The 27,619-nt window shown below is 61.0% G+C and overlaps 1 protein-coding gene across 5 annotated transcripts; it reads left to right on the forward strand.

The window, feature by feature from the left end:
• Positions 1-2,219: 2,219 nt before the first annotated feature.
• Rasal1 (RAS protein activator like 1) lies at positions 2,220-27,248 on the forward strand. 5 transcript variants are annotated; one of them, XM_047562075.1, is made up of 21 exons: positions 2,220-2,706; positions 5,558-5,614; positions 7,558-8,085; positions 8,220-8,281; positions 12,540-12,669; positions 14,382-14,463; positions 14,552-14,683; positions 15,775-15,863; positions 16,710-16,827; positions 16,943-17,096; positions 17,433-17,497; positions 17,732-17,844; positions 18,643-18,835; positions 21,236-21,373; positions 21,772-21,916; positions 23,001-23,173; positions 24,055-24,192; positions 24,271-24,406; positions 25,234-25,354; positions 26,135-26,211; positions 26,396-27,248. In XM_047562075.1, the coding sequence occupies exons 1-21, from the start codon at positions 2,642-2,644 to the stop codon at positions 26,527-26,529; spliced, it is 2,850 nt and encodes a 949-aa protein (XP_047418031.1). In that variant the 5' UTR covers positions 2,220-2,641; the 3' UTR covers positions 26,530-27,248. The 5 variants fall into 5 exon arrangements, with proteins under 5 accessions (XP_047418031.1, XP_047418034.1, XP_047418035.1 ...); XM_047562078.1 differs by having other exon boundaries at positions 7,972-8,085; XM_047562079.1 differs by lacking the exon at positions 2,220-2,706 and adding an exon at positions 4,372-4,440 and having other exon boundaries at positions 7,972-8,085.
• The last annotated feature ends 371 nt before the right edge of the window (positions 27,249-27,619 follow it).

The following is a 27,619-nucleotide window of genomic DNA, read 5'->3' on the forward strand; positions in this document are numbered from 1 at the left end:
TCATTGGGAGCATCCAGGTCCGCACGACCGAAGATCTCTGCTCTTCAACTCTGAGCTCAGGACTGCTCCCCCTTAGGACTTCGTAAAGCACCTGCTGTCTGCAGCCCAGGGGTGCTAGACTACATAGTCGGCAAGAAGATGGTGGCGGGGTGTCTTTAAGGAGCTCAGGGGAGGAGCCTGGCCATTTCTCGAGCACCTACTATGTGCCAGGAAGGAGGCCAGGTGCCTCACCTGCTCTCCTGACTGACTTTCACGTTAACCCCAGGAGAACAAGAGGCCTCCCTCCCCCTTTCCCAGCAGGTCACCCCCCCTGGGGATCACCTTTTCCCTTTTGGTCCCCTGACGGGGGCTGCACTGGGGGAGCTCCAAGCCCCGGCCAGTTTCAGGTCAGAGCTTCTCAGAACAACAGGAAGTGGCCAGGCCATGTGGAAAATTTAGGAGTGTAGCCACTGGCCCAGGTGCACCGTGGGGTCAGACGCCGGATATGGAGCTGGTGGCAGAGCTGGCTCCCTGGAGGCCTGGCTGGCACAGTCTGTAGCTCTGGTAATTCTCCCCGGGGGCCCGGTGGGGTGATCCGGAATGGACTTCCTGCTTAGCTCTGGAGGATGGGCCCTCAGGTTCCACCAGGCCTCCTGGGCTGGGGGATGGCCTTTCTAGGATCTCTGCAGGACTCAGGAGGAAAGGGGCCAGCCAGACACTCCCAGCCAGGCGGGGCAGGGGTGTCCCAGGACCCCCGTGCGAAAGCTGTGGTCACATAGCGCTGCCGGGTTCTGCCTGGATTGGACGCTTACTCTGGGGCAATCTGGGCGACCCTGTTCTGTGCCACCCTGGATCAACGCTCGGACCCCACTGAGGGTCTGCTGATGCTCTCAGTCCTTGGGCTGCTTCTCCCGGTTCCCAGGTGGGGCCGCTGCGGCCCAGTCTCTGGAGGCGAGGACTCTCCAGGCAGCGGCCAGCTGGGGAGAGGAGACCAGGGCTCTGAGCGCTCCCCAGCCTGGTGGGTGTGTGGGGGGCGTCAGGGAGGGAGCTCGGGAAGCAGACCCGGGTTGCTCCTGTGACTGGGCAGGGAACTCCTGGTCCTGCCGGTTTGGGTGTAGACTGCACCCGGTTCTGCAGGCCCTGCCCTTGGTGCCCGGCCCTGAGCTGACTGGAGTAACGAGGCTCCGTGCTAAGAGGTCTTAAGCAAGCACACGATGAACTGCGGGGACAAATAAATCTCAGTGTCTACCCCAAGACAGGCCCTTCCGCTCACATTATCTCATTTAAAACTTGACAAATGTACAAACCTGGAGCTTCCAGAGCAGACAGAAAGGGAGGAAAATCTCTGCTTGGGTTGGAAGAGCATCCTTACTGGGAGATGTGGCATTTAGTTGGGCCTTAAGGGACAATGATAATACCAAACACTTGCTGAACATTTACTAGGTGTCTCTCACTGTTTTCAGACCTTGACTACATTATCTCATTTAATTCTCTCATGATACCAAATCATCCCCACTGAACGGATGAGAAAACCAGGCCAAAGCACAGAGTGGTTCAGTGGCTTTCCCTAGACCACACAGCTGCCAAACGGCAGAGCCGGGATTTGAATCTGGGAAGGCAAACCAATTCCTGACGGTTTGAATATCCACCAAGTTATTTAACCTCTCTGAACCTCAGTTTCTTCATCCACAAAATGGGGGCAACAGTAAGTAGTGCGTAGGGCACGGAGTTCTTAGGAGGGCAACAGAGATAATCCCCGTGAAACGCTCAGCGCACTGCCTGGCACTCCGTAAGCGTGCCAGCGACTGCGGGTGGCTCTTATCGCCCGCGGCGGCGGTAATCTCGAGCTCCCCTCCCCCTGCGACCGCGGCTTCCTCCCCCGCAGTGCCAGTCCGTGACGTCTGAGCTGCCGCCCGGCTCTCGGGGCTCCGCTGGGAACCAGGAGATGAAGGGAATGATCGGGGCCCCCCGCTCGACTTTGAGCCGACCCCAGGGAAGGTGCCACCTTCCCTCTCCAGAGACGCCTCCCTCCGGCCGCGGAGGTCGCGCCCAGGAGGCGGTGCCCGGGGACAGGCCAGGGAGGGACGGGGAGACGTGGACGTGTCGGATCGGGGACCAGCCTGAGCCGACTGTCTTTGCAGCCCAGCGCCAAGTTCACGGGAGCCATGGCCACGCCCACCACGGCCGCGGCCCCGCCCCACCTGGCGAGCCCGCCTGGGCGCACCCGGGTCCCCGCGGCCGATGAGCTGCCGCGCGCCACCGGGGTGCCGGCAGGGGGCGCGCGAGCCGGGCCGAGGGCGGGCGGGGGACCCGCGGGAGGCGGGGCTGGGGGGAAGGACCTGGGCCTCCCCGGCCGCCCCTTGCCCGCCCAGTCGGTCCTCGCCGAGCTCCAGACGCCCAGCGACAGCCGGCGGTTCCCGGTTGCGCGCTCCGCCTGCCCGGGGCGCGGCGACTACCTGTGGAGTCCGGGCGGACGCCCCCTCCCCGGGCACCCGTCGCTTCGCCTTCGGAAACCTCCCGTCCAGCTACCCGTGTCTCGGACAGGTGGCGCTGGGACCCCGGGGTAGGGCTGCGGGCTTGCAGCTGGTGACATGTAGGCGCCCCCTGGTCCAGCCTCGGAACCTGGGCGCCCTCCCGCCCGGAAAGTTTGGGGCCAGGCGCCATGGCCAAGAGCAGCTCCCTGAACATCCGCGTGGTGGAGGGCCGGGCGCTGCCCGCCAAGGACGTGTGAGTATCCCGGGCGCCTTGGGACCAGGGGCGCGCAGGCGGGTGGGGCTGGACTCGCCGGTGCCGCGTGCCCGAGGTCGGTAGGAGGGTCGGGGTCTCGGCTAAGAACCAGGATAGGGCAAGTCCGCCTTCGCGGGGCGCGAGGCCCCATGCCCGCTGCTGCCCCGGTGGGAGGGGGCGCCCGGGGTTGGCACACGCCCCGCCCCGCCCCCAGGATGAGGGGCGTCCTGGTTCTCCGGGGTGGGGGGCGTCTAGAGGGGATGGCGGGTCGCAATCCCATGGAAGGCCGGGAGGGAGCTGCGGGCGTCTTCCTTGGTTCAGGCAGGAGGACAGGCTTCTCAGGCCTGGGGGGTGGGGAGTGGGGGCGGGGGAGGTGACCATGACCGAACTCAGGAGCAGCCCCGGAGGGTGGGGTCCAACAATCTGTGTGTGTCTGCAGAGCATCCCAGTGGCCCTCGGGGCTCAGGGCCCCGAGCACCCAGTATGGCAGCCACCAGCCCAGTGGTGGCTTGCTGTGGACTTCAGCCACTTAAAGAGTCAATCGCCCCTCCAGCCCCTCCCTTGCACTTGCACGGGGCTGGGACCCTTGGGCTCCCGTCAGCCCCAGCCCCTGGCTCTGCTTCCCCAGGCGAGTCAGCAGGTGCTGAATCAGCGGAATGGGGTAGGGGCTCCCGCTGAGGGTGTCCGCTGTAAGGCAGGTGTGGAATCTTGGAGGACGTTGGTGGGGTGACCTTGAACCTCTTCTCTCTGGGTCTGGGTCTCCCCTCTGGGCAGAGGGGGCTCTGGATGGAGTCTCCACCTGGATCTCACGCACAGCTGTGAGTGGCAGGACCTGGAGGGCTCACCTGTGGCAGGACACGAGCAGGAACATGGGCTTGGAGCCTCTGCCACGTCAAGGCCGGGCTCAGCTCTGCCCCGATTTCCGGGCAGGACCCTAACCAGGAGCACCCTGCCTGACTTCATGAGCCTGCCCCCTCCCACCGCGTTCACCCCGGGGGAGGCGCGTCTAGAGCGGCGCTGGCCACCCCTTTCCCACCAGCTGCCCCAACGGCACACCTGCCATAAAGCTGAAGTGCAGAGGCAGTGACCGGACCAGCCCCTGTCACTCTTTCTGGGGTGGCCCTCGGAGTTCCCCAGTGTAGAGGTTATGGAACTGTCAGGGTGGGCCTGGCGGTTGCTGGAGGGCTGAAGGGGCCCCGTCCAGAAACTGGCTTCCGTCTCACTGGGTCTGGCGCCTCCATCAGTCCTGGGAGGAGGCGGCCAGCGCGCCCCGGGCCAGGACGCCGGCCCTCGGCTGCTGCTTCTCTAGAGGACTTGAGGCATGTCTCATTCCTGCCTCTCCAGCCACTGCTCCAGGGCCCTGGCCAAGGTGAGCTGAGGTGCCAGAGGGCAAGGGGCCTTGCTCTGCCCGGCTGGGGACCCGGCCACCCTGCCTGGGCTTCCCTGGCGGCCGGCTCCCTGTTCGTGCTGGCCTGCTGGGCGGGCCGGGCCTCTGGGGTTCCCTCAGCACCTGCGGCTGAGTTCTCCCCATGATCGACACAGGGTGTCCGACGGCCAGGTCCTGCTCAGCGCTTGTTTCACCAGTAGGGAGACTGAGGACCAGAGAGCCGTCGCCTGGCTGAGGTGGCCCGGCTCACTCTCGGATGCCGACCGCCCTGTGCAGAACAGACTGGGCGAGGGGCCTGCTCTCCGGGCCTGGGCTGGGGCCGTGGGAGAGGCCACGAGTCTGGAGAGGTCAGGGTCTGGAAGAGGCCCCATCCCGGTCACCGTCGCCCCTACCCGAGAGGAGCCTGATAAGGCCGTTGTGCGTCAGAGCCCTGGCATGGAACTTGGCTCCCGTGAGGCACCTGGGGTCAGGCCCGGTCAAAGGGGAGGGGTGTCCAAGCCCTGGACGCGTGGGTCCCGCGTCTGCACTGGGGAAGCGGAAGGTGGGAGTCTGCCCGAGGGCAGCTGGCGACAGAGACCCCCACAAGGACATCGAGGCACAGGGTGGTACCCAGCAACAGGGTCCAGAGGGTGGTGGAGCCAGGGCTGCTGGGGCCACCCAGTCCAGTGGGTTGGGATGGAGCTGGAGGGGACACTGAGTCCTGGGGCACCTAGGGAAGGAGATTCTGCCGTGGAACCTGCAAAGGAGGCCAGCAATCCTGCCTCAGCCACCCAAGTGGCCCCCAGCCTGGGACAGGGGAGGTGGCCGTAGAGGAGGTTTGAAGGACCCTGGGGATTTCCTGCGATGGCCGTCACGGGGGCTGGAGCAGACTGGCTGACTGAGCGCTCCTCGCCTCAGGAGACCACACAGACAGACCCTGTGGGTCCCCGGCTGTGCCTGTGGGTTCATCCTGCCGGGGCTGGGGGTCTGCTCCCGGGGGAACCTCCCTCAGAATGAAGATCTGGGCGGGACAGTGCTCACCCCAGTGGGCGGCACAGAGGCCCCATCAGCGAGGGCTCCAGGACGGGCCCATGATCCCTCTCCCTGGTAGTCCCTCCGACCCCCAAGAAGCGAGCATTCAGTTACGCCCAGCTTCCAGAACAGCAAAACTGAGGCCGGGAGAGGGGAAGGGACCTGCCAGGCTTCCACCAGGGGTGGGCAGAGATGCCCCAGGGCAGGCCCTGACCACTGCTGTGAGCTTTCTGGGTGTCAGAGCGGACTTTCTGGCCTTGTGTTGTTTCCAAAGTAGAAGCCCAGAGTGCACGCATGTGGTGGGTCAGGAAGGTCATGGGTCTACCTCTGCTCCACATGCTGTGTGACCCTGGGCAGGTCCCCTCCCCTTTCTGGGCCTTGGCTCCCCCACCTGAATAATGCAGGTGGAGCGGGCCCTTCCGCCCATGGGTGCCTCTCCAATCTCCTCCACAGGTCTGGAAGCAGCGACCCCTACTGCCTCGTGAAGGTGGATGACGAGGTGGTGGCTAGGTGAGGAGCGGCAGGAGCCGGGTTCTGGAGTCCAGGGATGAGAATCCACAGTTAGCAGGGGACCGGGAGGGTACGCGTGGCCTCTGGGGCCCGACCAGCTGCTCTCCTCATGCAACCCCCCCCACCCGCCGGACACCCGCCCCCGAAACCCGCGATGTCCCTGCTGGCTCCCTGGGGCTGACTCAGCCACTGCCAGCCTGTGCCTCCCGCAGCGGCCCCCCTGGGGGCGGGCATCTCACGCTTGGCTGGACTGGCTGTTCCGGGCCTGCTGGGGGCTGCGGGCACTTGTGTGTGTGCGGCGTGCTTGTGAGTGCGTGAGTGTGTGTGCCCGCGTGGTGGTCCTGGTGGTGTGCAGGCCCAAGGGCGCGTGGTGTGTGGCGCGGGTGCACGCGCGGGCACCAGGACGGCCCATCTGGTCACGCGGAGCGGAGCCGCCGGGTGAGCTGATGTCCTGTGAGATGGTCTGGAGGGACAGCGCTCAGCCCCCGTGGGCCTGAGCTGGGCGGGTGGGCGTGCGGCTGCGGCCGTGGTTCCTATGGAGACGGCAGGATTCAGGATGCTCCTGGCGCCAGTTCTGGTCCAGATGGGCCTGGAGCGGGGGGTGGGGAGGCCACCCGGGGGTCAGCCGCAGCGCCTGGTTGACCCGCATGGTTCTCTCTGTGCCAGGGCCCCCGTCCCTGTGCCGTGATGCTGCCCCAGACCCACGGACTGAGCCTTCACACGACCCTGGGCTGCTGTGTCTCCCTTTTTGGGTTGTGAGGAGCCCCCGGGTCTGGGGCTGGGGAGCCTGAGGGGACCCCTGAGGGGACGAAGCTAGGGTGGAAGAAGGGCCTTCTGGGAGGAAGCTCCGAGCGCCGGTGCGATGCAGCCGGCTCTGGGCGTGGAGGGGCAGGGTGTGCGTGCGCGCCTGGCGCATGCGCTGCTTTGAGGCAGCGTGAGAAGAAGAAAGAAGGGAGCAGCCTCCGGGAAGGCAGCCTTGATCTGCAGCCGGGAATCTGGGTGCGCTTTCACTGAGCGGAGCCGCTTCTTTCTTCGCTGTCGGGTCAGGAGATGTGCGTCTGCAGGCTGCCAGGGCAGAGATGCTGCCAGCCTGTGCCCGTGACCGGCTTGCCCTGGTCCTGTGGTTACCCTGGCAGGTGCTTTGCCCCTGCTGACTTCACGGTGTCCAGGCCCTTGGCGTTCCCTCATTTTCCACCCAACACTTTCCTGAAACTGCTCGTTCCTGCCTCGGGGCCTTTGCACCCGCTGGTCCAGCCATCTGGAACACCCCTCCTCATGTCTTGCTCCTTTTTGCCTGCCTAAGTCCGCAGGAAGCCTTTCCCAATCCCACTCCCCCACTTTACCCACCTAGACACATAGGGGTCCCCTCAGTCACCGGACTGCTCCCCCAGTCTGGGTGGAGGCTATGGTGTGAATGAGTGAATGGAATCGGGAGGTGGTTGTGTGCATCAGCCGTGTTCAGCTGTAGGTTTGTGAGTGTCTCTGGGTCTTGTCTTTGTGTGTCTCCATGTTCTGGCATGTGCCTGTCTGGGTGACCGGGTCTGTATTTATCAACACATCGGTATGTGTTTCTAGAAACTTCTGAGCATGCATATGTGTACCCATGTATGTGTGCGTGTGTCTCTGGCTTCCTTGGCGGGTCTGGGAATGTCCGCGTGTCCATGTGCATCCCTGTGTGTGAGTTTCTGTGAGTCCTTTGGTCTTTCCATGCGTGGTGTTAGCCCCGAGGCACGAGCTGCAGTGCCCTGCGCATGGGCAGGATTGCGCATGCGTTTTAAACCCGGAGTAGGTGCCTGAGTATGTGAGAGTCTCTGTGCGCGCGCGTGCACACACGACCTCGTGCACACGTGTGTCCCTGGGTGGGGTGTGTGTTCGCTTTCTGTTGCTGCGACGACACGGCTGAGAAAAGCGACCGAAAGGAGCAGAGGTTGATGTTGGCCCAGGTCGCAGAGGTCCCAGCCGCGGTCGGTGAGCGCAGAGAGGCAGAGAGGACGCGCTGGGGTAGAGCTGCCCACCTCACGGTGGCCCCAAACAGAGAGGCGAAGGCTCGGGGACGAGGGCCCACCCTTCGGCCAGGTCCGCCTCCTGCGGTGGCCATCAGGTGTCCATTCAGCCCATCAGCGGGTGACTCCAGGGGGTGGGCAGAGCCCTCGCGGTCGGTCACTTCCCAAAGCCCGTCCCGGTCCGCGGCTGCACTGGGACCCAGCCTCCACCAGGAGCCTTTGGGGTCAGTCCGCACCACGCAGGGCCGTGTGCATCGGGCTCCAGTGTGCGTGTCCTGGTGTGTGGGTGCGGGGCCTCTGGTTGTCCACTCCCAGTGTGGCCCAAGGGCACCCAGCCCCCTGCACCCCTTGCAGGACAGCGACGGTCTGGCGGAGCCTGAGCCCCTTCTGGGGCGAGGAGTACACGGTGCACCTGCCCCTGGATTTCCACCACCTGGCCCTGTACGTGCTGGACGAGGACACCGTCGGGTGCGTGGCGGGCAGTGGGGTGTGTTGGGGACCAGCCAGGGCACCGGGGAGGTGAGGCAGAGGTCGGCCGCCCGGCCCTGAGGCCTGCCCGCTGCTCCGGGGCGGCCCCGTGACTCCACTCCGCCTTCCCACAGGCACGACGACGTCATCGGCAAGATCTCCCTGACCAAGGAGGCCATCGCGGCGGACCCCCGGGGTGAGCAGGGGCCGTCTTGCTGGGCAGGGGCGACCGCAACCACGGAGGCCCTCCCTGGGCAGAGCTGCCGTGGAAGGGGCTTTGCGTGGGGGTTTCTGTCTTTAATTTCGAATTCAGCTCATGGATTGAACAGCGATCCCTCCACATAGTGACGTGTGGCACTTCGCAGTGAGCAGGGGGACTTCCCCTCCCTCCCAGGGCCTCCCGGGTCTTCCCAGGATGGTCGGCTCCTTGAGGGCCCTTCTAGAGTCTTCTGGCTCTCGCTCGGTGCTGGTGCTGGGGATGGACGTCAGGCCTCCCACTGAGCTACACCCCAGCCTCCAGATTGTTAAACAGCACAAGAGCTACAGACAGGGAGCAGTGGCCCTCGCCTGCAGTCCAGCCACTCAGGAGGCTGAGGCAGGAGGATCCCCAGCCCAAGGCCAGCCTCAGCCATTTAGTGAGACCCTGTCTCAAAAACAGAAGAAAATAAAAAGCTCCCCGGGGTTTGATCCTCAGTGTCAAACAAGCAAAACAAAACAAGAAAAAACAACAGTGATAGTAGCAAACACTTATGTAGTACTTAGTGTATACAGGGCACTTTCTATGTTTTTTAGGTATACCCACTTCCTTAGGGATGGGAATAACCCTATGAGATAGGGATCCTTGTTATGCCCATTTTTTTGGTGATAAATGGAGGCACAGAGGATTAAATGACTTGCCTGAGATCACAAAGCTATCCAGTGAGACACCATGGGATTTCAGCCAAGGTTGTCTGGTTCTGAGCTCTTAGTGCTGCACTGTGTGTGTGTGTGTGTGTATGTGTGTGTGTGTGTGTGTTTTCTCTGCTGACGGAAACAGTGTATTATACTCACTATTCTGTACCTTGTCTTTTTACCTTTTTATCACTTTTTTTATTTTTAATTTTTTTTGGCACTGCAGATTAAACCCAGGTGCACTTTACCACTGAGCCACATCCCCAGCCCTTTAAAAAAATTTTACTTTGAGATAGGGTTTTACTAAGTTGGGGAGGCTGGCCTCAAACTTGCCATCCTCCTGCCTCAGCCTCCGGAGTTGCTGGGATGACAGGCACCACCAGGCCACGGTTTTGAGATCTTCCTCTAGCAGCGTTGCAAGCGTTTCTGCATTCTTTGATCTCTGTGTGACATCCTGGGACTCCGTCGTCTCAGGAGTCGCTGGATGGAGGGCTGTGTGCGTGGCTGATTTTCTATCGACGACATCTGGGTTGTTCAGTCTCCTCCTACCTCACACGATGGCACCGACAATCTGCGTCCACACACACACGCAGCTCCATCATCCATCAGAGGGATTCCTAGCGTCAGTCTGCACACTTGCATGTTTGAGGTGTTACTAGATTACCCCCAGGAGGAAGTACAACTTATCCACCACACCCTTGTAAACCATTATCAGGCTTTTAAATCTTGATCTGATAGGTAAAAATTGCCTTTTCTTGTGACTTTTTGTCGCACTCTTTATGAGGGTGATCGGATGCATTTTTGTATGTTTGAGAATCACTTCTCCCCTCTTCTGTCCATGTCCATTCATATATACATTTTTGCCCCCTGAGCTGGTTGCTTTTCCTTGATGATTTATAGGAGCTCTTTACATATTATGGAAATCTACTCATTATTTGTGAATTAACTGTATTTTCCTTTATCTGTAGTATTTTGACTTGTCATTTTTGCCATGTATCTAACTTGTTTTACGTTTCTGGGGCCAACCTCAGCACCCCGCCCCCCACACACATTAACACACACGTTCTTGATGAGCTGTTAGATGAGAAACAATCTGGAGGACCCCAGTCCCCTGGGGCTGGGCCTGTAACTCAGTGGGGCAGTGCTTGCCCAGCGTGTGGGGTGCCCCAGGCTTGATCCCCAGCACGTAGCAAACGAAAGAAAAGAAAAGAGCCCCCTCCCGGCTCTAAGATTAAGACAGTGTTTCCCCCCATGGTTCCTCCTAGTGACAAGTCCATTTTCTCTGTCCACGTGCAATACGTTCAGGTATAAGGTGTAGGGCTGGTGTTGGATTTTTTCGCTTTCCCTGTGACCTCTCGGACCACTTACTGCTCCTCAGTGGGAGTGAGTCGGGGTCCCACCTGTGCCTGTCAGCAGCGACCCTCACCCCGTGCTGGGTGCTCTCCTTCCAGGCCTTCGCGGAGGGGCCCTGGGCATGGAGCGCTGGACGCCTTGCCCCATCCTAGGACCCGCAAAAGGGAGTCCAGCCTCGGCTGTGCCCACCCCACACCCGGGACGGGGAATGAAATGACCTAGGAGGGTGGCTCCCGGAGCTTAGGGACCAGACAGGAAGAGAGGACGCCTTCACCCCGAACAGGGCAAGAAAGGCGGGTGGTGCCTCGGTGTGTTTAAAAACAGGACAGGCCCGCATGGAGGTGGCGGTCTGTGGGACGTCGCTGGCGGATGAGCAGAAGAGGGTGGTGAGCGGCAGGTGGCCAAGGAAGGCTTCCCAGAGGACAGAGGCGCGGGGTCAGGGCCCAACCGTGGCCGCGGCAGAGCCAGATGGGGTCCCGGAGGCAGCTCTAGGTGCAGGCTGGAGTCTGGGCTTCTGGAAGCAGCGGGGAGCCATGGATGATTCTTGAGCCAGACAGTGAAGAGACGGGAGCTCTCTTGGGAAGGTGGAGTGACAGGAGGGACTGAATGTGTCTTCAGAAGATCCCCGAGGTTGCCTTGCGGTCACTGGAACCAGAGGGACAAGAGTATTTGGGGAGAGGAGTCAGGCCTCTGCGGCCGTGCTCAGGAGACAGAAAGCCAATGGCGTCCTGGACGGGGCGGGCGGTGGACACGCAAGAGAGATGGGGACTTCTGCTTCCAGCGGTACGGGGACTGGACCATAAGGAGGGCCCGCCGCCCCGCCACGGGTGCCCCGGGGCCTCCAGAGGGAACTCCCTCCGTGTCCCCACCCTGAGCCCAGCTGAACCTGCGGGGAGGGCGGGGCCGCCAGGGGCGGAGGAGGGGCCTCCCTGGAAGCAGCCTCGGTGCGCAGAGTCGGCGCTGGGGCGGGGCCGAGGGCGGCCCCTGAGGCGAGACCCTCCCAGGCCCCAGAGGGAGCAGTGAACGCCCCTCTCCAGGGCTCTGCAGCCCCCTGAGGTCTCCCACAGCGGAAGGTCAAACAGACAGGTCTCCACCGTGGGCGATCCGCGAGCTCACGGGGTGGGCCGCCACGAGCAGGCGTCTGCAGAGCCCGGATCGTGTCGTTCTGTCATACAGGATTTCCATATATATGTATTGGTACTGGGGATTGAGCCCAGGGGCGCTTAACCACGGAGCCACCTCCCCAGCCTTTTAAAAAATATTTTATTTAGAGTCAGGGTCTCACTGAGCTGCGTAGGGCCTCACTAAGTTGCTGAGCTGGCTTTGAACACCCGATCCTCCTGCCTCAGCCTCCCAAGCTGCTAGAATAACAGGCATACACACCCGTGCCTGGCTAGAAAAATCAGATATTTAAAGAAATAAAAGTCGTAGCCACAAGAATGACCAACATGCACAGGGAAATGTTAAAGCAGCAATAAAAAAAATATTTTAAGAAATAAGCAGGCATGGCTGAGAATGTGCGCCAAGCCTGAGTAAGGCCCCAGGCGGGCTCCACAGCAGCACAATGAAAGCGTGAATATACAGGCAGATTTTAAAAAATAATCCAATGGAACTTTTCTAGAAAATCACCCTTGTCCTGGCTCAGAGGTAGAGCGCTTACCCAACATTTATGAGGCACTGAGTTCGATCCTCAGCACCACATAAAAATAAACAAATAAAATAAAGGTATTGTGTCCATCTACAACTAAAAAAAAAAAAAAATTTTTTTTTAATTGTCATTGGTGAAGTGAAATACTAAGTTCTTAGTTCACCTTAGTTTTCATTTTAACCTAAACCGAGCTAAGCGTCAGTCCAACCAGGGTGGCAGGGAGAGCCCAGTGAACCGGAGTGGAATCCAGAAGAGTCATCCAGAATCCACTTCAGAGAACAGGGAGAAGGAAAAGGTAGAGGCGGACGGAGTCCTGAAGGTCTAACATCGCTCAGTTGGAGTCCCCAGGGGAGAAGAGGAGAGATACCGGGAGAGGAAATGTGTTATAGCAAAAGCAAGAGCCCAGCGCTTTCCAGAACCGAAGGAGGGATCTGATTCCATAGCCAAACTCCAGGCGGCCCCTTTCTCGCTGTGGGGTCGGGGGCAACAGTGAGGGATTTTAAAGCTCACCGCGCCTGGTGCCGGTGGGTCCTCCATAAGCATTAGCGCCTGTGCCCTCCAGGGATCGACAGCTGGATCAACCTGAGCCCTGTGCGTCCGGACACCGAGGTGCAAGGCGAGATCTGCCTGGCGGTGCAGATGCTGGAGGATGCGCGGGGTCGTGGTCTTCGCTGCCACGTGCGCCAAGCCAGGTACGGCGGAGATGCAGGGGGCGCGGGGCGGGGCGGGGCATGTCCGAGGTGAGCGGGAACCCCAGGGTCTGCCCTGCTGCCTGGCCTCCGGGACCTCCTCTCTCCCGGTGCCCTTCTGAGCTCACAGCCAGGAGCCCGTGTGGGCAATAGTCCAAACTCAACAAACTGTAGCTCATAAGCAGGGTTTGGTTGGGCCCCCAGTGAGCAGCAATGACAGGCCAGATTCAGGATGGCCAGACAGACGTTACTCACATTATAACCGACGCAGTTCCTACTGGCTTAATCAGGCTCATAGAACTGATGTGTAGCTTCAGGCATGACTGGATCCAGGTGCTCAGGTGGTGACATCAGGAATCTGTAAGTCTTTGGCCCTGCTGCCTCTGGGTTGGCATCCCACCCAACTGACAGAGTGCTAGTTCTCACTGTTTCCAAGCAGCGTCCTGGTACCAACTCTTGTCGCCCGGTCTGGGGCACACGCCTACTTTGGATATGGTTAATCTGTCTTCTTGGTCAGGCCTGAGTCACAAGCCCATTCCTGGGATGGGAATGGTTGGCCTTCTGCAGTCACGTGGGCTGAGAGTGAGGGGTGGGTGGTCCTGTCCCAAAGAAGTCGGTGGGAAGACGGAGGCAGGGCGGCAGACTCAGAGGTGGGCCTTTGGGGATGGCACCTTCCTCTTCCCCCACCCCACCCTCACTTTTAGGCCAGTGCTCATCCAGAGTGGGGACGATCTCTGTTTCTAGCTTGCTGTGTGACCATGAATCTCTTCATTGCCTTCTCTGAGCCTCTGCTGCCACCTCCAGATTTTTGCCTCAGCCTGGTCCCAGCTGGGGCCCCTGGAGTCGGGACGAGGCTGGCTAAGGCGGCAGCAGGGGCCCAAGCTCCTGGCTGCTTTCTGCCCAAGGCCCCCTCCCCAGTGACAAGGCTGTGCAGGATCCTTGCAGGCATGAGAGGGACTGATCACTGTTGCTTAGCAACTGTGTTGGCTCCTAGGAAACCACAGGCTTGGGAGGGAGCGGCAGCAGCCAGCAGCCCCCGGTGGGGGGTGTTCCTGGGTTTGGGGGCCTCAGAGTGGGGGTGGGAGAGCTGGCTGGGGTGAGGCTTGAGTTGCTATGGCAATCCTAGCCCCGGGTCCAGTCGCCTGCCTTCTCTTTGTTCCTGCTCGAGGTGTGGGCATGAGTGTTTGTTGAGTGAATGAGTGACTGAGCGCTTGCCTCCCGCCACCCACCACCCACCAGGCGCTGTGTCCTTGCTGTATACCAAGTGCTCTGGACACGTATCCCTCTCATTTGACCCTCGTCCTGTGGGGTTGGCCTGTTGTTAGTCCTGCTTTTCCAGATGAGGAAACTAGGGCTCAGAGAGGGTACTGGCTTTTTCTAGGGTCACCCAGCTAAAGAGTGCAGAGTGAGGCTGTGGCCTCTGGTAGGACCTGCGGGAACCTGTGGGGACCCCTCCCTCCCCATGCACCTTGGCTTGCTGGACCTTCCTGTGCCTCGGTTTCCTCAGCTGGAAGGTGGGGGTGTGGGGGGCGACCTGAGTCTCTGGGTCTGGGCAGGCGTGGTGGCCCTGGCTGGGCTTCTATGGCGGAGCCTCTGTTGCCTTGGGAACCAGTGCCCTCTGAACCATCTGCCTCAAGCCCCCTTTCCAAGGCCCAGCCTGGCTCTCAGTCCTCGGGGGTCCCGGGTCCCTTACTTCCCTCCTGGTCTCTCCCCAGGGACCTGGCCCCCAGGGACATCTCTGGCACCTCTGACCCATTCGCACGTGTGTTCTGGGGCGGCCAGAGCTCCGAGACCTCGGTGAGCTTGGGGCGGCGGAGCGGCAGGCGTGGCTCGGGAGGGGTGGGGCCTGGCTCTGTCACTCACAGACCACGCCCCTCACTCCTAGACCATCAAGAAGACTCGATTCCCACACTGGGATGAGGTGCTGGAGCTGCGGGAGATGCCGGGCGCCGCGTCCCCGCTGCGGGTGGAGCTCTGGGACTGGGACATGGTGGGCAAGAATGACTTCTTGGGCATGGTGAGAACCTCTCCCTGCAACGTCCTCCGTGGCTCCCCAGTACCTCCGGCAGCGAGGAGAATCTCAGGATGATTGGGGTGGTTCCCGGGTAGCTCAAGGATGACGTTTCAGCAGGAAGCAAGATTAAGTAAGAGGGAGGTGGACTTATGCACTGCTGGTCGTGACATAAAATGCTCCAGCTGTGGAAAACAGTCTGGCAGGTCCTCGAACAGTTAAAGATGGAATTCCCACAGGACCTGGCAATTCTACTCCTGGGCATACAAGAGGAGTGAAGACCCACATTCACACGAACACTTTGACATGAATGTTCATAGCAGCATCGTTGATAGTGACCCAAAATGGGAACAACCCCAATATCCACCAACGGATGGTCACACTGTGGTATACCCATACAATGGAATATTATTTAGCCACAAAAAAGATGAAGCACTGACCGGTGCATGCTATACCTCCTGTGAGCCTTGAGGGCAAGACACTCAGTGAAAGAAGTCATTTCCCTGGAATCCAGACTGTACGATTCCACTTATAGGAACAGACAGAGCTGTGGACAGAGGGTCGCAGTGCCTGCCAGGGGCTGGGCTGAGGAGTGAGGCTGATGCATACAGTCTTTTGGGGGCTGCAGGGAATGTTCTGGGATTCAGGAAGGATTGCACCACTCTGTGAATATACGAGAACCCATCAACTACACTTCAAGTAGGTGAATTGTGAGGGATGTGAATTCTTTCTCTATAGAGTTCTTATTTATATAAGAGAAGGCTTGGGAGCCTTCTGGACCATCTTGAAGTCCTTTATGCTGCCATTTGTGCTCTAAACACCTGAAAATGACCCAGTTCAGGCTGCTGTCTCTAGCAGCTGTGAGACCCTAGGCAAGTCCCACCACCTCTCCGGACCTTAGTTTCCTCAGTTGTAAATTGAGCATCCTCTGGAGGCCCCAGTGCCCTGGCAGGAGCTCATGGTTTGGGACTGGGAGAGAGGAGGTGACCCCTGGCGGGTCATGCCACTGCCCTGCGGGTGGGCAATCTGAGCTCTTCCAGGACTGGGTGGGGCTTGAGCCAGTCAGGGCAGGTGACCAATGGGGTGTGTCCCCACAGGTGGAGTTCCCGCCGCAGACCCTGCAGCAGAAGCCGCCCAATGGCTGGTTCCGCCTCCTACCCTTTCCTGGAACCGAGGAGGATTCTGGGTAGGTGTGGTGCAGAGGGAGGGGCTGGATGGGAACCCGCCCCCCAGCATCCACAGCCTGCAGTTGGGTCCTCCCGAACCAGGCCAGCCCCTGACGGTCAAGCACCACGGTATTCACTGTCCTTCACTGGTGGGCACACGTTTGCTGGATGAGCTTCAGTGTCCAGTGAATCCCCCTCCACCGGTGGACACCTGCCCAGTTCACACCTGCCCATACCCACGCAGTTCACACCTGTCCATACCCACCCAGTTCACACCCACCCAGTTCACATCTGCCCACACTCACCCAGTTCACAGCCATCCAGTTCACACCTGTCCTGTTTACACCCACCCTCATTCCCATTCACATCCACCCAGTTCACACCCGCCCAGTTCACACCTGCCCACACTCGCCCAGTTCACAGCCATCCAGTTCACACCTGTCCTGTTTACACCCACCCTCATTCCCATTCACACCCACCCAGTTCACATCCGCCCAGTTCACACCTGCCTATACTCGCCCAGTTCACACCCACCCAGTTCACACCTGCCCACACCCGCCCAGTTCACACCCACCCAGTTCACACCCACCCAGTTCACATCTGCCCACACTCACCCAGTTCACAGCCATCCAGTTCACACCTGTCCTATTTACACCCGCCCTCCTTCCCCATTCACATTCACCCAGTTCACACCCGCCCAGTTCACACCTGCCCAGCCCACACCTGCCCACCTGCCTAGTTCACACCTGCACACACCTGCCTACACCTGCCCCTGCTGGCCTGGTCTGGCCAATGGCCAGGCCCCTCCTGGGCCTCCTGCCCACACGTGCTTGTCTTCTTTGCTTCTCGGTGGCCTGTCCCGCCAGGGGCAGCCTGGGTGCCCTGCGACTGAAGGTCCGTCTCACGGAGGACCGGGTGCTGCCCTCTCAGCACTACCAGCCTCTCATGGCGCTGCTCCTGGAGTCCGTGCGGGGGCCAGTGGAGGTGGGTGTGCCGGAGGTGGTGCTGCCCAGCCGGGGTCTGGGTTCGAGGCCTCGCCCTGCCTCAGGGAACCCCATCTGGGCCCCAGGTCACCTCTTGGCTTCTGGTCCCTGCCCAGGAGGACACTGCCAGCCCCCTGGCAGTGCTGGAGGAGGTGGCCTCAGGGGACTGCCGCAGGGACCTCGCGACCACACTGGTGAAGCTCTTTCTGGGCCAGGGCCTGGCTGGGCCCCTGCTGGACTACCTCACCCGGCGAGAGGTGGCTCGTACCAGTGAGTTGCCCACCTAGCCCTGGGCTCCCCCCAAGGCTGGGGAGGGCTCCTGGGGAGAACCGGGGCCCTCGCTGAGGCTGGGACTCCTCTGGGGGCCCTTGCTGTGCACGCCCAGGTCAGTAAGAGCTCCCTCCCAGGACGCGTGCTGGTCTCGCTCCTTGGGGACTGTGACCGCAGGCAGCACGCCTGACCACTCTGGGGCTCAGTCTGTGAACAGAGTTGATGTTTGGGTCTCCCCGATTCTTGAGGCTGGAAGAATCATGGCCCCCTATCTTGGGCACGTGGGCTGAGCTGGGTGCAGCCCGCCAAAGCCCAGCAAGCTCTCCTTGCCCCCAGGAGACCCCAACACCCTCTTCCGCTCTAACTCCCTGGCTTCCAAGTCCATGCAGCAGTTCATGAAGGTGAGTAGGTGCGTCCACTGGGGCCAGGGGCCGCTCCCTCAGGGGACTTCCCTTCCTGGGCCCCAGAGCTCGGCTGGCCTTGGTGGCACTGGTGGCCGAGCTGGGGTACTGGTGGCTGGTGACTGGCTCGCCCTGGGCATGCCCGGCCTCTCTGAACCTCTCCCCGTGGGGCCCCACCCTGGCTCAGGGGTCCCAGCCTGGCCCTCAGCCCTCCCTGTGGTGCCCCGCCCCCAGCTCGTGGGCATGCGCTACCTGCATGAGGTCCTGAAACCAGTGGTCAGCCGGGTCTTCGAGGAGAGGAAGTACGTGGAGTTGGACCCATGCAAGATGGACCTGAGCCGGGCCAGGTGAGCAGAGCCAGGTGTGCAGATCTCACCTGCCTGAGGGTGAACTGAAGCCCCGTGAGACTCGAGGGAGCAGGGTGGGATGAGTTGTCCGTGCCGTCTCCTTTCTTTCCAGAATCTTCTCCCCACCCACAGGGCCAGAGGAGCTGGTTGCTGAGCCCTGGTGGGGACAGGGGTAGGTGTCTCCTTCACCTTGGGCCCTGCCCACACCTTCTAGCCTCCTCAGCACCTCTTCTTACATCAGGACCCCTTTTTACAGTTGAGGGAAAAGAGCCTCAGAGAGGGAAGGCCATCTGCCTAAGGTCACACAGCTGGAAAGCTGCAAAACAGGAGCTTGAACTCAGACCCCAAGCAGAAGGGCAGTCCATCTATGAAGCTTCAAGGTGTGGGTCTTCCTAGCACCTGGAGACTCTAGGAGACTCAGTGGGTGCCCAGGACAGCAAGGCACCTGGGACCTGGTGGTGCGGATGCTGGAGCTGGTGGTCCTGAGTTCCAGTATCAGCTCTGCTGCCCTTTTGCAAGGGGACCTCTCTGAGCCTCAGTTTCCTTATCTGTTCAAAGGGAACAATCAGGCTTGCACTGGGATTAGGTGACACAGTGCCAGCGCCCTTAGCCCAGGGCGCAGAGGGGCCGAGAACCTTCCGCCTGCTTCCAGGGAGTTCTCAGTCTGGGTCTGGGTTGGGCAGACGCTCCGACGGCAAAGGAAGAGGGAAATGAGCTGCGGGCGCCCCTGGATTCAGCCCCCATAACACTGCGCTGGGAGGGATTCCCGCCAGCCGACAGGTCTCTCTGGTCCCCCAGGAGGATCTCCTTCAAGGGCGCACCCTCGGAGGACCAGGTGCGGGAGAGCAGCCTGGGGCTGCTGACCGGCTACCTGGGGCCCATCGTGGACGCCATCGTGGGCTCCGTGGCGCGCTGCCCGCCCGCCATGCGCCGCGCCTTCAAGCAGCTGCGCCTGTGCGTGGAGGAGCGCTTCCCGCAGGCCGAGCACCAGGTGCGCGGGCCGGCAGGTGGGAGGCGGGGCCGGGGCGCGGCTGTGCAGAGGTGGGACCCGGGCCGAGGGCTCCGGGCAGCGTGAAGACCCAGTGGTGGTCGTGGCCCTTCCGCTCCTTGCGGCCTCCGCGGGCTGGGTCTGGTTTGCCGGATCTAGTATCTTAGGTCACCGTCACCCGCCTCCAGCAGTGGATCCCGGTCTTACTCCCATTTCACAGAGAAGGAAACTGAGGCCCAGAGAGGCGGAGGCACCCCGTGAGGCAGGGCTGGGGCTGCCGCCTGGGTCTCAGAATCGCGGAGTCTGGTGAAAAGCAGGCGCTTCCCGCGTTCCAGCTCTGAGAGGCGGGAGAAAGGGACCGAGAGGTCTGGGGCTCTGCAGGAAACGAAGACAGGGCCACCAGTGACCCGTGGGGCGTCAGGCAGGCGAGGTCTGTGAACGGGGCGGGCGGCGCGGTGGGGCGTGGTGGAGACTGCGGCAGACGGCGGCTCCTGCGGCTTCTCTCCAGGGGCGGCTGCAGGCCGCGGTGGCCACGTGGGAATGGAGGCCGGGCGTCGCCACATCTTCTGAGGGGAGCTTCTTAAAAGCCAACCTTCTGGATTCCATGTGAGGGCTCCCATTTATAAAAGTTGGCACTAAGTCACCCGAACAAACAAAACCAGACACTTTGGATCCATCATTGTGTTTGTGGTTGGACAGGTTTAAGGCTGAGCACACCCGGGTGGCTGTCACCGCCTCACCTGCACATGGCAGTGAGACTTTTTTTTTTTTTTTGGTACCAGGGATTGAACTCAGGGGCACTTAACCACTGAGCCACCTCCCCAGCCTTTTGTCATATTTTATTTAGAGACAGGGTCTCACTGAGTTGCTGAGGGCCTCGCTAAGTTGCTGAGGCTGGCTTTGAACTTGTGATCCTCCTGCCTCAGCCTCCCGAGCTGCTGGAACGACAGGCCCGCCGCAAGACTTCCTCTTCCGCAGGGTCAAGTGGCAGAAATGCAGACCTGAGGTTCACTTTGCAGAAAGGCCAGAGACTCTCCAAATGCCGGCGACGCAGGGTCCCGAGTCGGGTGCTGGGCTGCTCCCTTTTGCTTTGTGCCTCTGCTCCCCCGACACCTCCTGTTTTATGCCAGGGAAACTGAGGTCCAGAGGAGCCAGCACCCCCGGCCGAGGGTCGTGAGGCCAAACCCAGTTTGACGCCCGGCAGGGGGGCCCCTCTCCCCCTCCCACGGGAGTGAGTGCTGGGTCCCCCGGCGGGCGCTGCGCCACCCCACTTTGCCGAGTGTCACCTGCTCTGCCCGCGAGGTGTTAAGTGGGACACGGCTGTGGCGGGCGGGAGGGGAGCAGGCGGAGGCGCCCTGCTGTGGGAGGAGCCCCGTCCTTGCCTCAAGGTGGACAGGGCAGGGCCTCCCCAGGCCAGGACCGAGGGGAGGAGGCTGTCGGAGCGGGAGGGACTCTGGGGACAGTCCAGGGGTCCAGATGGGCAGGGAGAGACCCTTACTTTGGTGGCCCCGGGTGCCCAGCTCCCGCAGGGCTCCCGGGCTGCCCAGGAAGCTGGCCCACGCCCGGGAGGGCCTGGAGCCAGGTGTGACTGCCACCCCTAAATTAGCCCAGGCGCAGGGTCCCCGCTCGATATAGCCGCGAGGGTGAGGAGGGCGGGCAGCAGCCCGGATGGAGCGCGGAGGGCCCGGCCCAGGGCCGGGAGGCACCGGCTGCGCAGCTTGCCGAGGGCGGAGGCCGGGGCAGGGTGCACACGGGAGGGCTCCGGAGCCTGCCAGCCGGGTCCACTGTCCAGCCTGCTCTTCCTCACCTGGAAAGTGGGGAGGCAGGCTGTGCCTGAGGCATTGGAGGACTAAACGTGACGATGTGGTTAGTTCTTGGCCGCAGGGCACCCCGTTCCGTGGAGCAGAAGGCAGTTCAGATCCCCTGGGGTGCACGTCCTGGCAGTGCCGCATTTAGCTGGTGGCCTTGGGCAAACGGCCTTCCTTTCCTGGCCTCCGTTCTCTCCCCCGGGGTGGGCATTAGATAAAGGGAGTGTGGAGAAGATTCTGGGCTCGTGTTACCTTTACCATAAGTTGTGCAATTGGATTTGAATCCTGCTTCCTCTGCTCATCAGCTGTGTGACCTCCAACGAGTCCCTCAACCTCTCTGAAGTTCTGCTTCCCACACGTAAAATGGGGACAACGATGTGCCTCCCTCGCAGGCCAGGAGTTTGGCTAGATCTGACTTGGCAGCATTAGTAGTGTTACCCGTTTTCCGACTGGGGAAACTGAGGCCCACGGAAGAAAACCCTCCTTGGCAGGATCGGGCCTCCTGGCCCGCCTCCTGTCCCGCTTCCTCTGGTCCTTACTGCCCAGCGTCCCCTGCGGAGGGCTCTGGGTCCCCCTCACCTGCTGTCTTCTGCAGGACGTGAAGTACCTGGCCATCAGCGGCTTCCTCTTCCTGCGGTTCTTCGCACCCGCCATCCTCACGCCGAAGCTCTTTGACCTCCGGGACCAGCACGCCGACCCCCAGACCAGCCGCTCTCTGCTGCTGCTCGCCAAGGTGCCAGCAGCGGGGGCCCCGTCCTGGGTGCTCTTAGCCAGGGAGCAGCCTGAGAGGAACCCGAAGACCCCAGGCCACCACTGGAGTCCCAGCCCACGTGCTTTCCAGTTTCCTTTTTTTTTTTTTATAACGAAAACTCTACCCTTCCCGGCGGGATGTGGGGAGCAGGCTAGTAGTCATTGGCACTTTAGTATGAATTAGACCATCTTTGGGAAAATGGCAGGAACTTGAGGTTTTGGTGGGCTCCTGGGTGTAGGATGGGGCAGCCCTGGGTGGGTCTAGTCTTGGGGGGTCAGAATAAGGGATTGGGGTGTGGATTCCCAAAGGGGGAGGGAGGAACAGATACTGGCCTAGGCATGTGGCACTGAGCCCTGGCGTCCCCTGCTCCCTGGTCCCAGGCCGTGCAGAGCATTGGAAACCTGGGCCAGCAGCTGGGCCAGGGTAAGGAGCTGTGGATGGCCCCCCTGCACCCCTTCCTGCTGCAGAGCATCTCCCGTGTGCGAGCCTTCCTTGACGAGCTGGTGGATGTGGATGGGGAGGAGGGTGAGTTCTCGGGGGCCCCCCACGCCTGGAGTGTCACCCCACTGAGAGCACTCAGGACACTTCCCCATCCTGGTCCTCAGCATGGAGACTGTGGGCCTCCAGGTCTGTTAGTCAGTCAACAAACATTTCCTGGCAGCAATGCTAAGTCCCAGAGATGAGCAGAACTCAGGCCTTGTCCTCTGGGCCACTTCAGCCAGCACAGGAGGGCCCTGGTGGCTACACCACTGACGAGCATCTATTACATGACTCTCATATAATAGTCACCTACCTAGGTGCCCGGATACAGCAGTGAATGAGGCCGAAGAAGATCCTGCTTTCACAGAAGTCTTATTCTAGTAGACTGTAAACAAGATGAATAAGCAGATTGTGTGGCATGTTGGGGAGTTGGAAGTGCTGAGGAGAGAAAGAGGGAGGGCGCGTTGAGCTTGGAGATGGGTGGACAGGAACGGCCGCCTTGGAGATGTCGGAATAAAGACCTGAAGGACAGAGGGCTGTGAGGATCCCAGGGAGGATTGTTCCAGGCAGGGAACAGCACGTGCAAAGGCCCTGAGGAAGGAAGAATGCCACAGTTAGGGGGTCAGTGAGGAGTGAATGAGAGGATCAGCGGAGCAGGGAGGCCAGTGGCCAGATCCCTGGGGCCTCATCGGCATGGGAAGGATTTTTGTCTTGGACTTGGAGAGGAGTGGGACGGGGGTGGGAGGGGTGTGGGGTGGGGAGTGGGGTGGTGGTTTAAGCAGAGAGTTGGGGTTGAGTCCACTTTACAATATGGGGTCCAGGCTACCACGTAGCTCCAAGTCCCAGGGGAGCAACTTGTGGAAACAGCTGGACTGGGCAGGCCTGGTGCTCTCCGGGACCAGACTCCTGAGGGTGTCTCTGTGCTGGGCTCCCCCTGCTGGCCGCTTGCGCCACTACCTGCAGATCCCTGGGTTGGAGAGGGACCAGGTCCCACCGCGGTGGAGTCCAGAGCGCCGGTGTTCTTCCTCCGCCTCCAGGCCATCCAGAGAGACCCTGGGCACGCTGGCAGGGCAGGTGGAGTCTGGCTAGAAAGGGCTCACTGTCTCTGCCTCCCTCTCCCATCTCCCAGAGGCTGGGGGCCCAGCCAGGGCCCTGGTCCCGCCCTCGGTGACACTTCGAGAAGGCTACCTGCTGAAGCGCAAGGAGGAGCCGGCAGGCCTGGCCACGCGCTTCGCCTTCAAGAAGCGCTACTTCCGGCTCAGCGGGGAGGACCTGTCCTACGCCAAGAGCCCGGAGTGCCAGGTGGGGCTCTGGCTGCAGGGCGGGCCTTCCGGGTGGCTTCCCCACAGAGCCGCCTCTGTACCCAGGGAAACCGAGGCCCTGCAGCAACTTAGCAAGGCCAGACTCGCAGCTCGGGGCCAGTTGGGGCACAGGAGGGGACAGGCATGAGCCTGCGCACACCAGCCCAGCGCCCTGCAGAGGTGTCCATTTCCTGCACGGACATGCCCTCCCAGGGCAGGGACAACGCTTGACCTCGCTGCACGGCCCCCCTGCCGGCCTGTGCCACATGTCATAGACTCGGTTGTGGCCGGCTGTGTAGCTCACATCCGGGCATTCGCTCGCTCGCTCATTCACTCAGCGAACATTTGCTGACTGCCTCCTACCGCCAGGCTCTGTCCTAGGCAATGGCCACAAGGGGTTGGCATTCCCAACCAGGCCAGACCTGGAAGGTGCGGGGCCACCTGTTCTGGCGCGCACCCCCACTGTGACTCACGCTGACGGGGACCCAGTTATGATTTCTATCTTATTGGTGTAGATTTTTCTAGCCATCAACTCCCTGGGTTCCCCTTCTGGGTTCCACCACCTGAGTGGTCCCAGAAGGGCCATCTCTCTTCCTGGGCCTCAGTTTCCTCATCTGCAAATTGGCAAGAAGAGCAAACCTAACCTGAGAAGTTTGTTGTGATGATTAAATGAGTTGATAAATGGAAAGAGCTCGGGTCACATTCTAAGCAGCTTTGAAGTTGGCCGTGACCGTGACGATGATGGAAACTGAGGCCCAGCGAAGGGTCGACCGTGTCTACCCTGGGGGCTCCACCTGAGGCACACACCCAGCGGGGAGCTGCCCCTGGGGCCACCTCTGCCCGGCCAGCAGCCCGCCCTGCAGAGACAACCCTCTTCCTCAGGTGCGCTCCTCCATCCCCGTGTCGCATATCCGCGCGGTGGAGCGCGTGGACGAGGGCGCCTTCCAGTTGCCCCACGTGATGCAGGTGGTGACACAGGACGGAGCAGGGGCGCTGCACACCACCTACCTGCAGTGCAAGGTGAGGCCCCGCCGGAGGGGGCGGAGGGCGCGCGCTGGCCCCGCCCCGCCCTGCCCCGACCACGCCCACTCCTTGCAGAATGTGAACGAGCTGAATCAGTGGCTGTCTGCGCTGCGCAAAGCCAGTGCCCCCAACCAGGACAAGCTGGCCGCCTGCCACCCTGGTGCCTTCCGCGGCGGGCGCTGGACCTGTTGCCTGCAGGCTGAGCGTCCAGGTGAGGGGCAGGGGAGATCAGGCCCCGCCCTTCCCACCTGGCAATTGGTGGGAGTCCCACTTCTGCCTGGGCGGGCGGTGCCACCGTGGTCAAGTTACTTAACCTCTCTAGGCCTGTCTCAGCTGGGAGGTGGTGTTGACGAAAGGACCCAGCTCAGGGTTCCTGTGAGGATTCAGTAAGTTAATAAGACAGAGAATGAACTAGAACGGAGGGCCCAGCGCTTTGCTTGGCTCGCAGCGCTCCTGAGGGCCAGGTGCTATTTTTAAGTGCTCGCTCTCCAGGAGGCTACACGGTTATTATTATTGTCCTTGTTTTGGTGCTGGGGATCCATCTTGGGTCTTCGGCGTGCTCAGCAAGTGCTCTAGCCCTGCGCTCCGTCCCCACCCCCAGCCAGATGATCATAATCAACGTTATGAGCACCAGCACGGGGCTTTAGGGACTCCAGAGAATGCCTGCGAGCCAGCCCCAGGGCGGGGGCGTCCAGGAGGGCTTCCTGGAAGAGGTGGTGCTCCATGAGACCTCAGTGGAGTGGAGGCGGGTGGCTCAGGACTTGCTGCAGCAGGGGAACAGCCTGAGCAGAGTTGGGGGGGGGGCGGCAGAGGGGAAGCCCATGCCCTGGAGCCCGGAAAGAGGAGACCGAGGCTTTGGGTCCAGGGAGCAGCCCTGCAGCTGATGAGAGTGGAGGCAGGGAGGCCAGGGAGGAGATTCCTGGTGGAGCCCAGGGCTTGACAAAAGCAGAGGAGTGGAGCTCCTGAGAAGGGTGGGTTTGAGGGGCTGGGCTTGGTGACCGCTGGGCGGGAGTTCCTGATGCTGTGTGTCCCCCTCAGCTGTGGGCTGCAGCCGCACACACTCGGCCGTCACCCTGGGGGACTGGAGTGACCCACTGGATCCTGATGCGGAGACCCAGATGGTGTATCGGCAGCTGCTTCTGGGGCGGGACCAGCTCAGGTTGGTGGCCCTGCTGCCGGGTGAGCGGTCACTGGGGTGGCCCCATTGGGACATTCGTTCTTTCCACACACATTGGTTCAGCTTGTGGGGTGGGGGGCAGGTGTCCGCAAAGTCGGGCTGAGGCAGCATCCCCTGCAAGTCCTAGCGGAGAGCCAGGTCTCAGGATCTCGTTATGCTTGGAGCTCTAGAGACACAGCAGGGTTCACATAAAATCCTGGCCTCCTGAGCTGCCCGGGTAACCTTGGATGCGTGTCCTCACTTTCCCTGCTATTTAGTGACCGAGATTTATCCCAACCGGTTCTTGAGTGGGTTCTGAAACTTACTTCCGGGAGGCAAGTCCTGGTCCTGTGATTCTGAGCTAGTTACTTCTCCACAGTTCAGTTTCCTCATCTGGAAAATGGAGAGGATAATGGTGGCTCCCTCACTGTATGGTCCTAAGGGTGGAATGAGCTAAGGCAGGCCAAGCTCTTTGTAGGCCCTGGACACATAGCTTTCAATTCATAGTAACAACTACTATGCTGTGTGACCTCAGGCAAGTTACTTCATCTCTCTGTGTCTCCACAATCAGTAGAGTAGTGCTAAATGGGAGCACCTCCGCCATATAAGTTTGTTGCAATCATTAAATGCGTCCATACACGTAAAGGGCTTAGAGGGGTCTCTGGTTCACCTGGATATCTGCTGTGCTGATGGCGACCATCTGTGGGCACCTATAATTTAGCCCTCTGGTCACAGGACTGGGACTCATAGACCAGCCTTATCTTTCTCCCTCTCAACTTCCAGGATGAAATTCCTGGAGGATTCCCATCTGGACACAGGCCTGGAGGCAGACACAGGCAGGGGACCCAGCGCCACTCACGGTAAGGGTTGAGGCGTCCCCACGGTGTGCGAAGGGTACCCCTGTGTCCTCCCACCCACCCCCGCTTCCAATCCACTGGCACATCTGGGGGCTCAAGCATGCGGCATGAGCGAGCCCTTGGGACCAGGTGCTGATAGCCGACTAAACCGGCCACGTCCCTGCGGTCCTGTCTCCCTCCCTCCCAGGGACCTGCCCTGAGTTCCTGACTGGGCAGAGAGCAGCGGCTGCCCACCTGCTAGAGGTGCTCGCGGACCTGGATCGAGCCCATGAGGAGTTCCAGCGGCAGGGGCAGGTGGCCCCTGGCCCCCCGGGGCCTTAAGAAGTGCCAGAGCCAGTCCGGAAGGAGGAGCAAGGAGCCAGGGCCCCGCAGTGCACCCTGGCCCAGGAGTCCCCCGGTGGCTGTCCTGTGCCTCTTCAGTGCTGCTTTTTGGAGACTCTCAGAGACATTTCTAGCCCTGTGGGCCCTGAGTGCAGACAGGCACAGCAGGCCTTTGGCAGAGGTCAGCCTTGTGCAGAATGAACCAAACTCTTTGGGTTGAGTCGGACTAGAGTGATAGCAGAAGGAACTCGACTTTTCTGAGCCTGGAATCCAGCCTGAGCCTGGAGACTAGCCTCTCCCACACCTAGGAAGCCAGCCTTGCCCTGAGCTGCTGGATACAGCTATACCTGAAATCCCAATGCCCACGTGGCCTTGTTGCCCCAGATGGGCTCAGCCCTTCCTGTTTTCACATCTGCTAATCCCTGTAACCTCGCTGTCCTCTGTATATTGTCCTTGGCTGAGGGCCCCAACCCCAGCTTCCAGAATCAGGTCCCTCAGGAAGAACTGGGGCTGTGAGCCTGGTGTGTCAGATTCAGAGCCTGAGAGACCTTGGGCCAGAGCCCCCTGTCTTTGAGCCTCAGTCTACCCTGGGTAAAATGCAGAGGGAGGGAGCTGAGCTGTGCGGTATTCAATCTGGTTTCTGTCTGGGTCGCTCAGGGGCAGAGGAGGTCCAAAGTCCACCTCTTGGGCTGTTTGCTAGAAATACAGATTCCTGGGCCTCTCCCAGCCGCTGACCCAGTCTGTGATTTGTGGGTGCAAGAATCAGCGTTTCCACCAGCTCCCCAAGCGAGTGGGTGAACCTAATGTCTGAGGATCACAGGACCGGCAGCGGGCAAGTGTATATGTTGGTGGCTGGGGTGAGATTTTGAGAAGGAACCACAGACTCCAGAGTGCTTGGGAACACCGGACTGGCAGAACTGGAAGAGCCTCCAAGGGCGCATTTCTGGCTCTGTGTCACTAGAGTGTAGGACAGGCTGAAGTCTAGCTGGCCAGGCACCAAGCGCACCAGGACCGACAGCGCTATTCCGTAGGTGGCCAGCAGGGGTCGCCAGGAGCCACAACATCCACCGCGACCAGCTGCATTCTGCCT

This window comes from Sciurus carolinensis, chromosome 8 (genome assembly GCF_902686445.1).
Source record: "Sciurus carolinensis chromosome 8, mSciCar1.2, whole genome shotgun sequence".
In the NCBI taxonomy this organism is placed as follows: domain Eukaryota; kingdom Metazoa; phylum Chordata; class Mammalia; order Rodentia; family Sciuridae; genus Sciurus; species Sciurus carolinensis.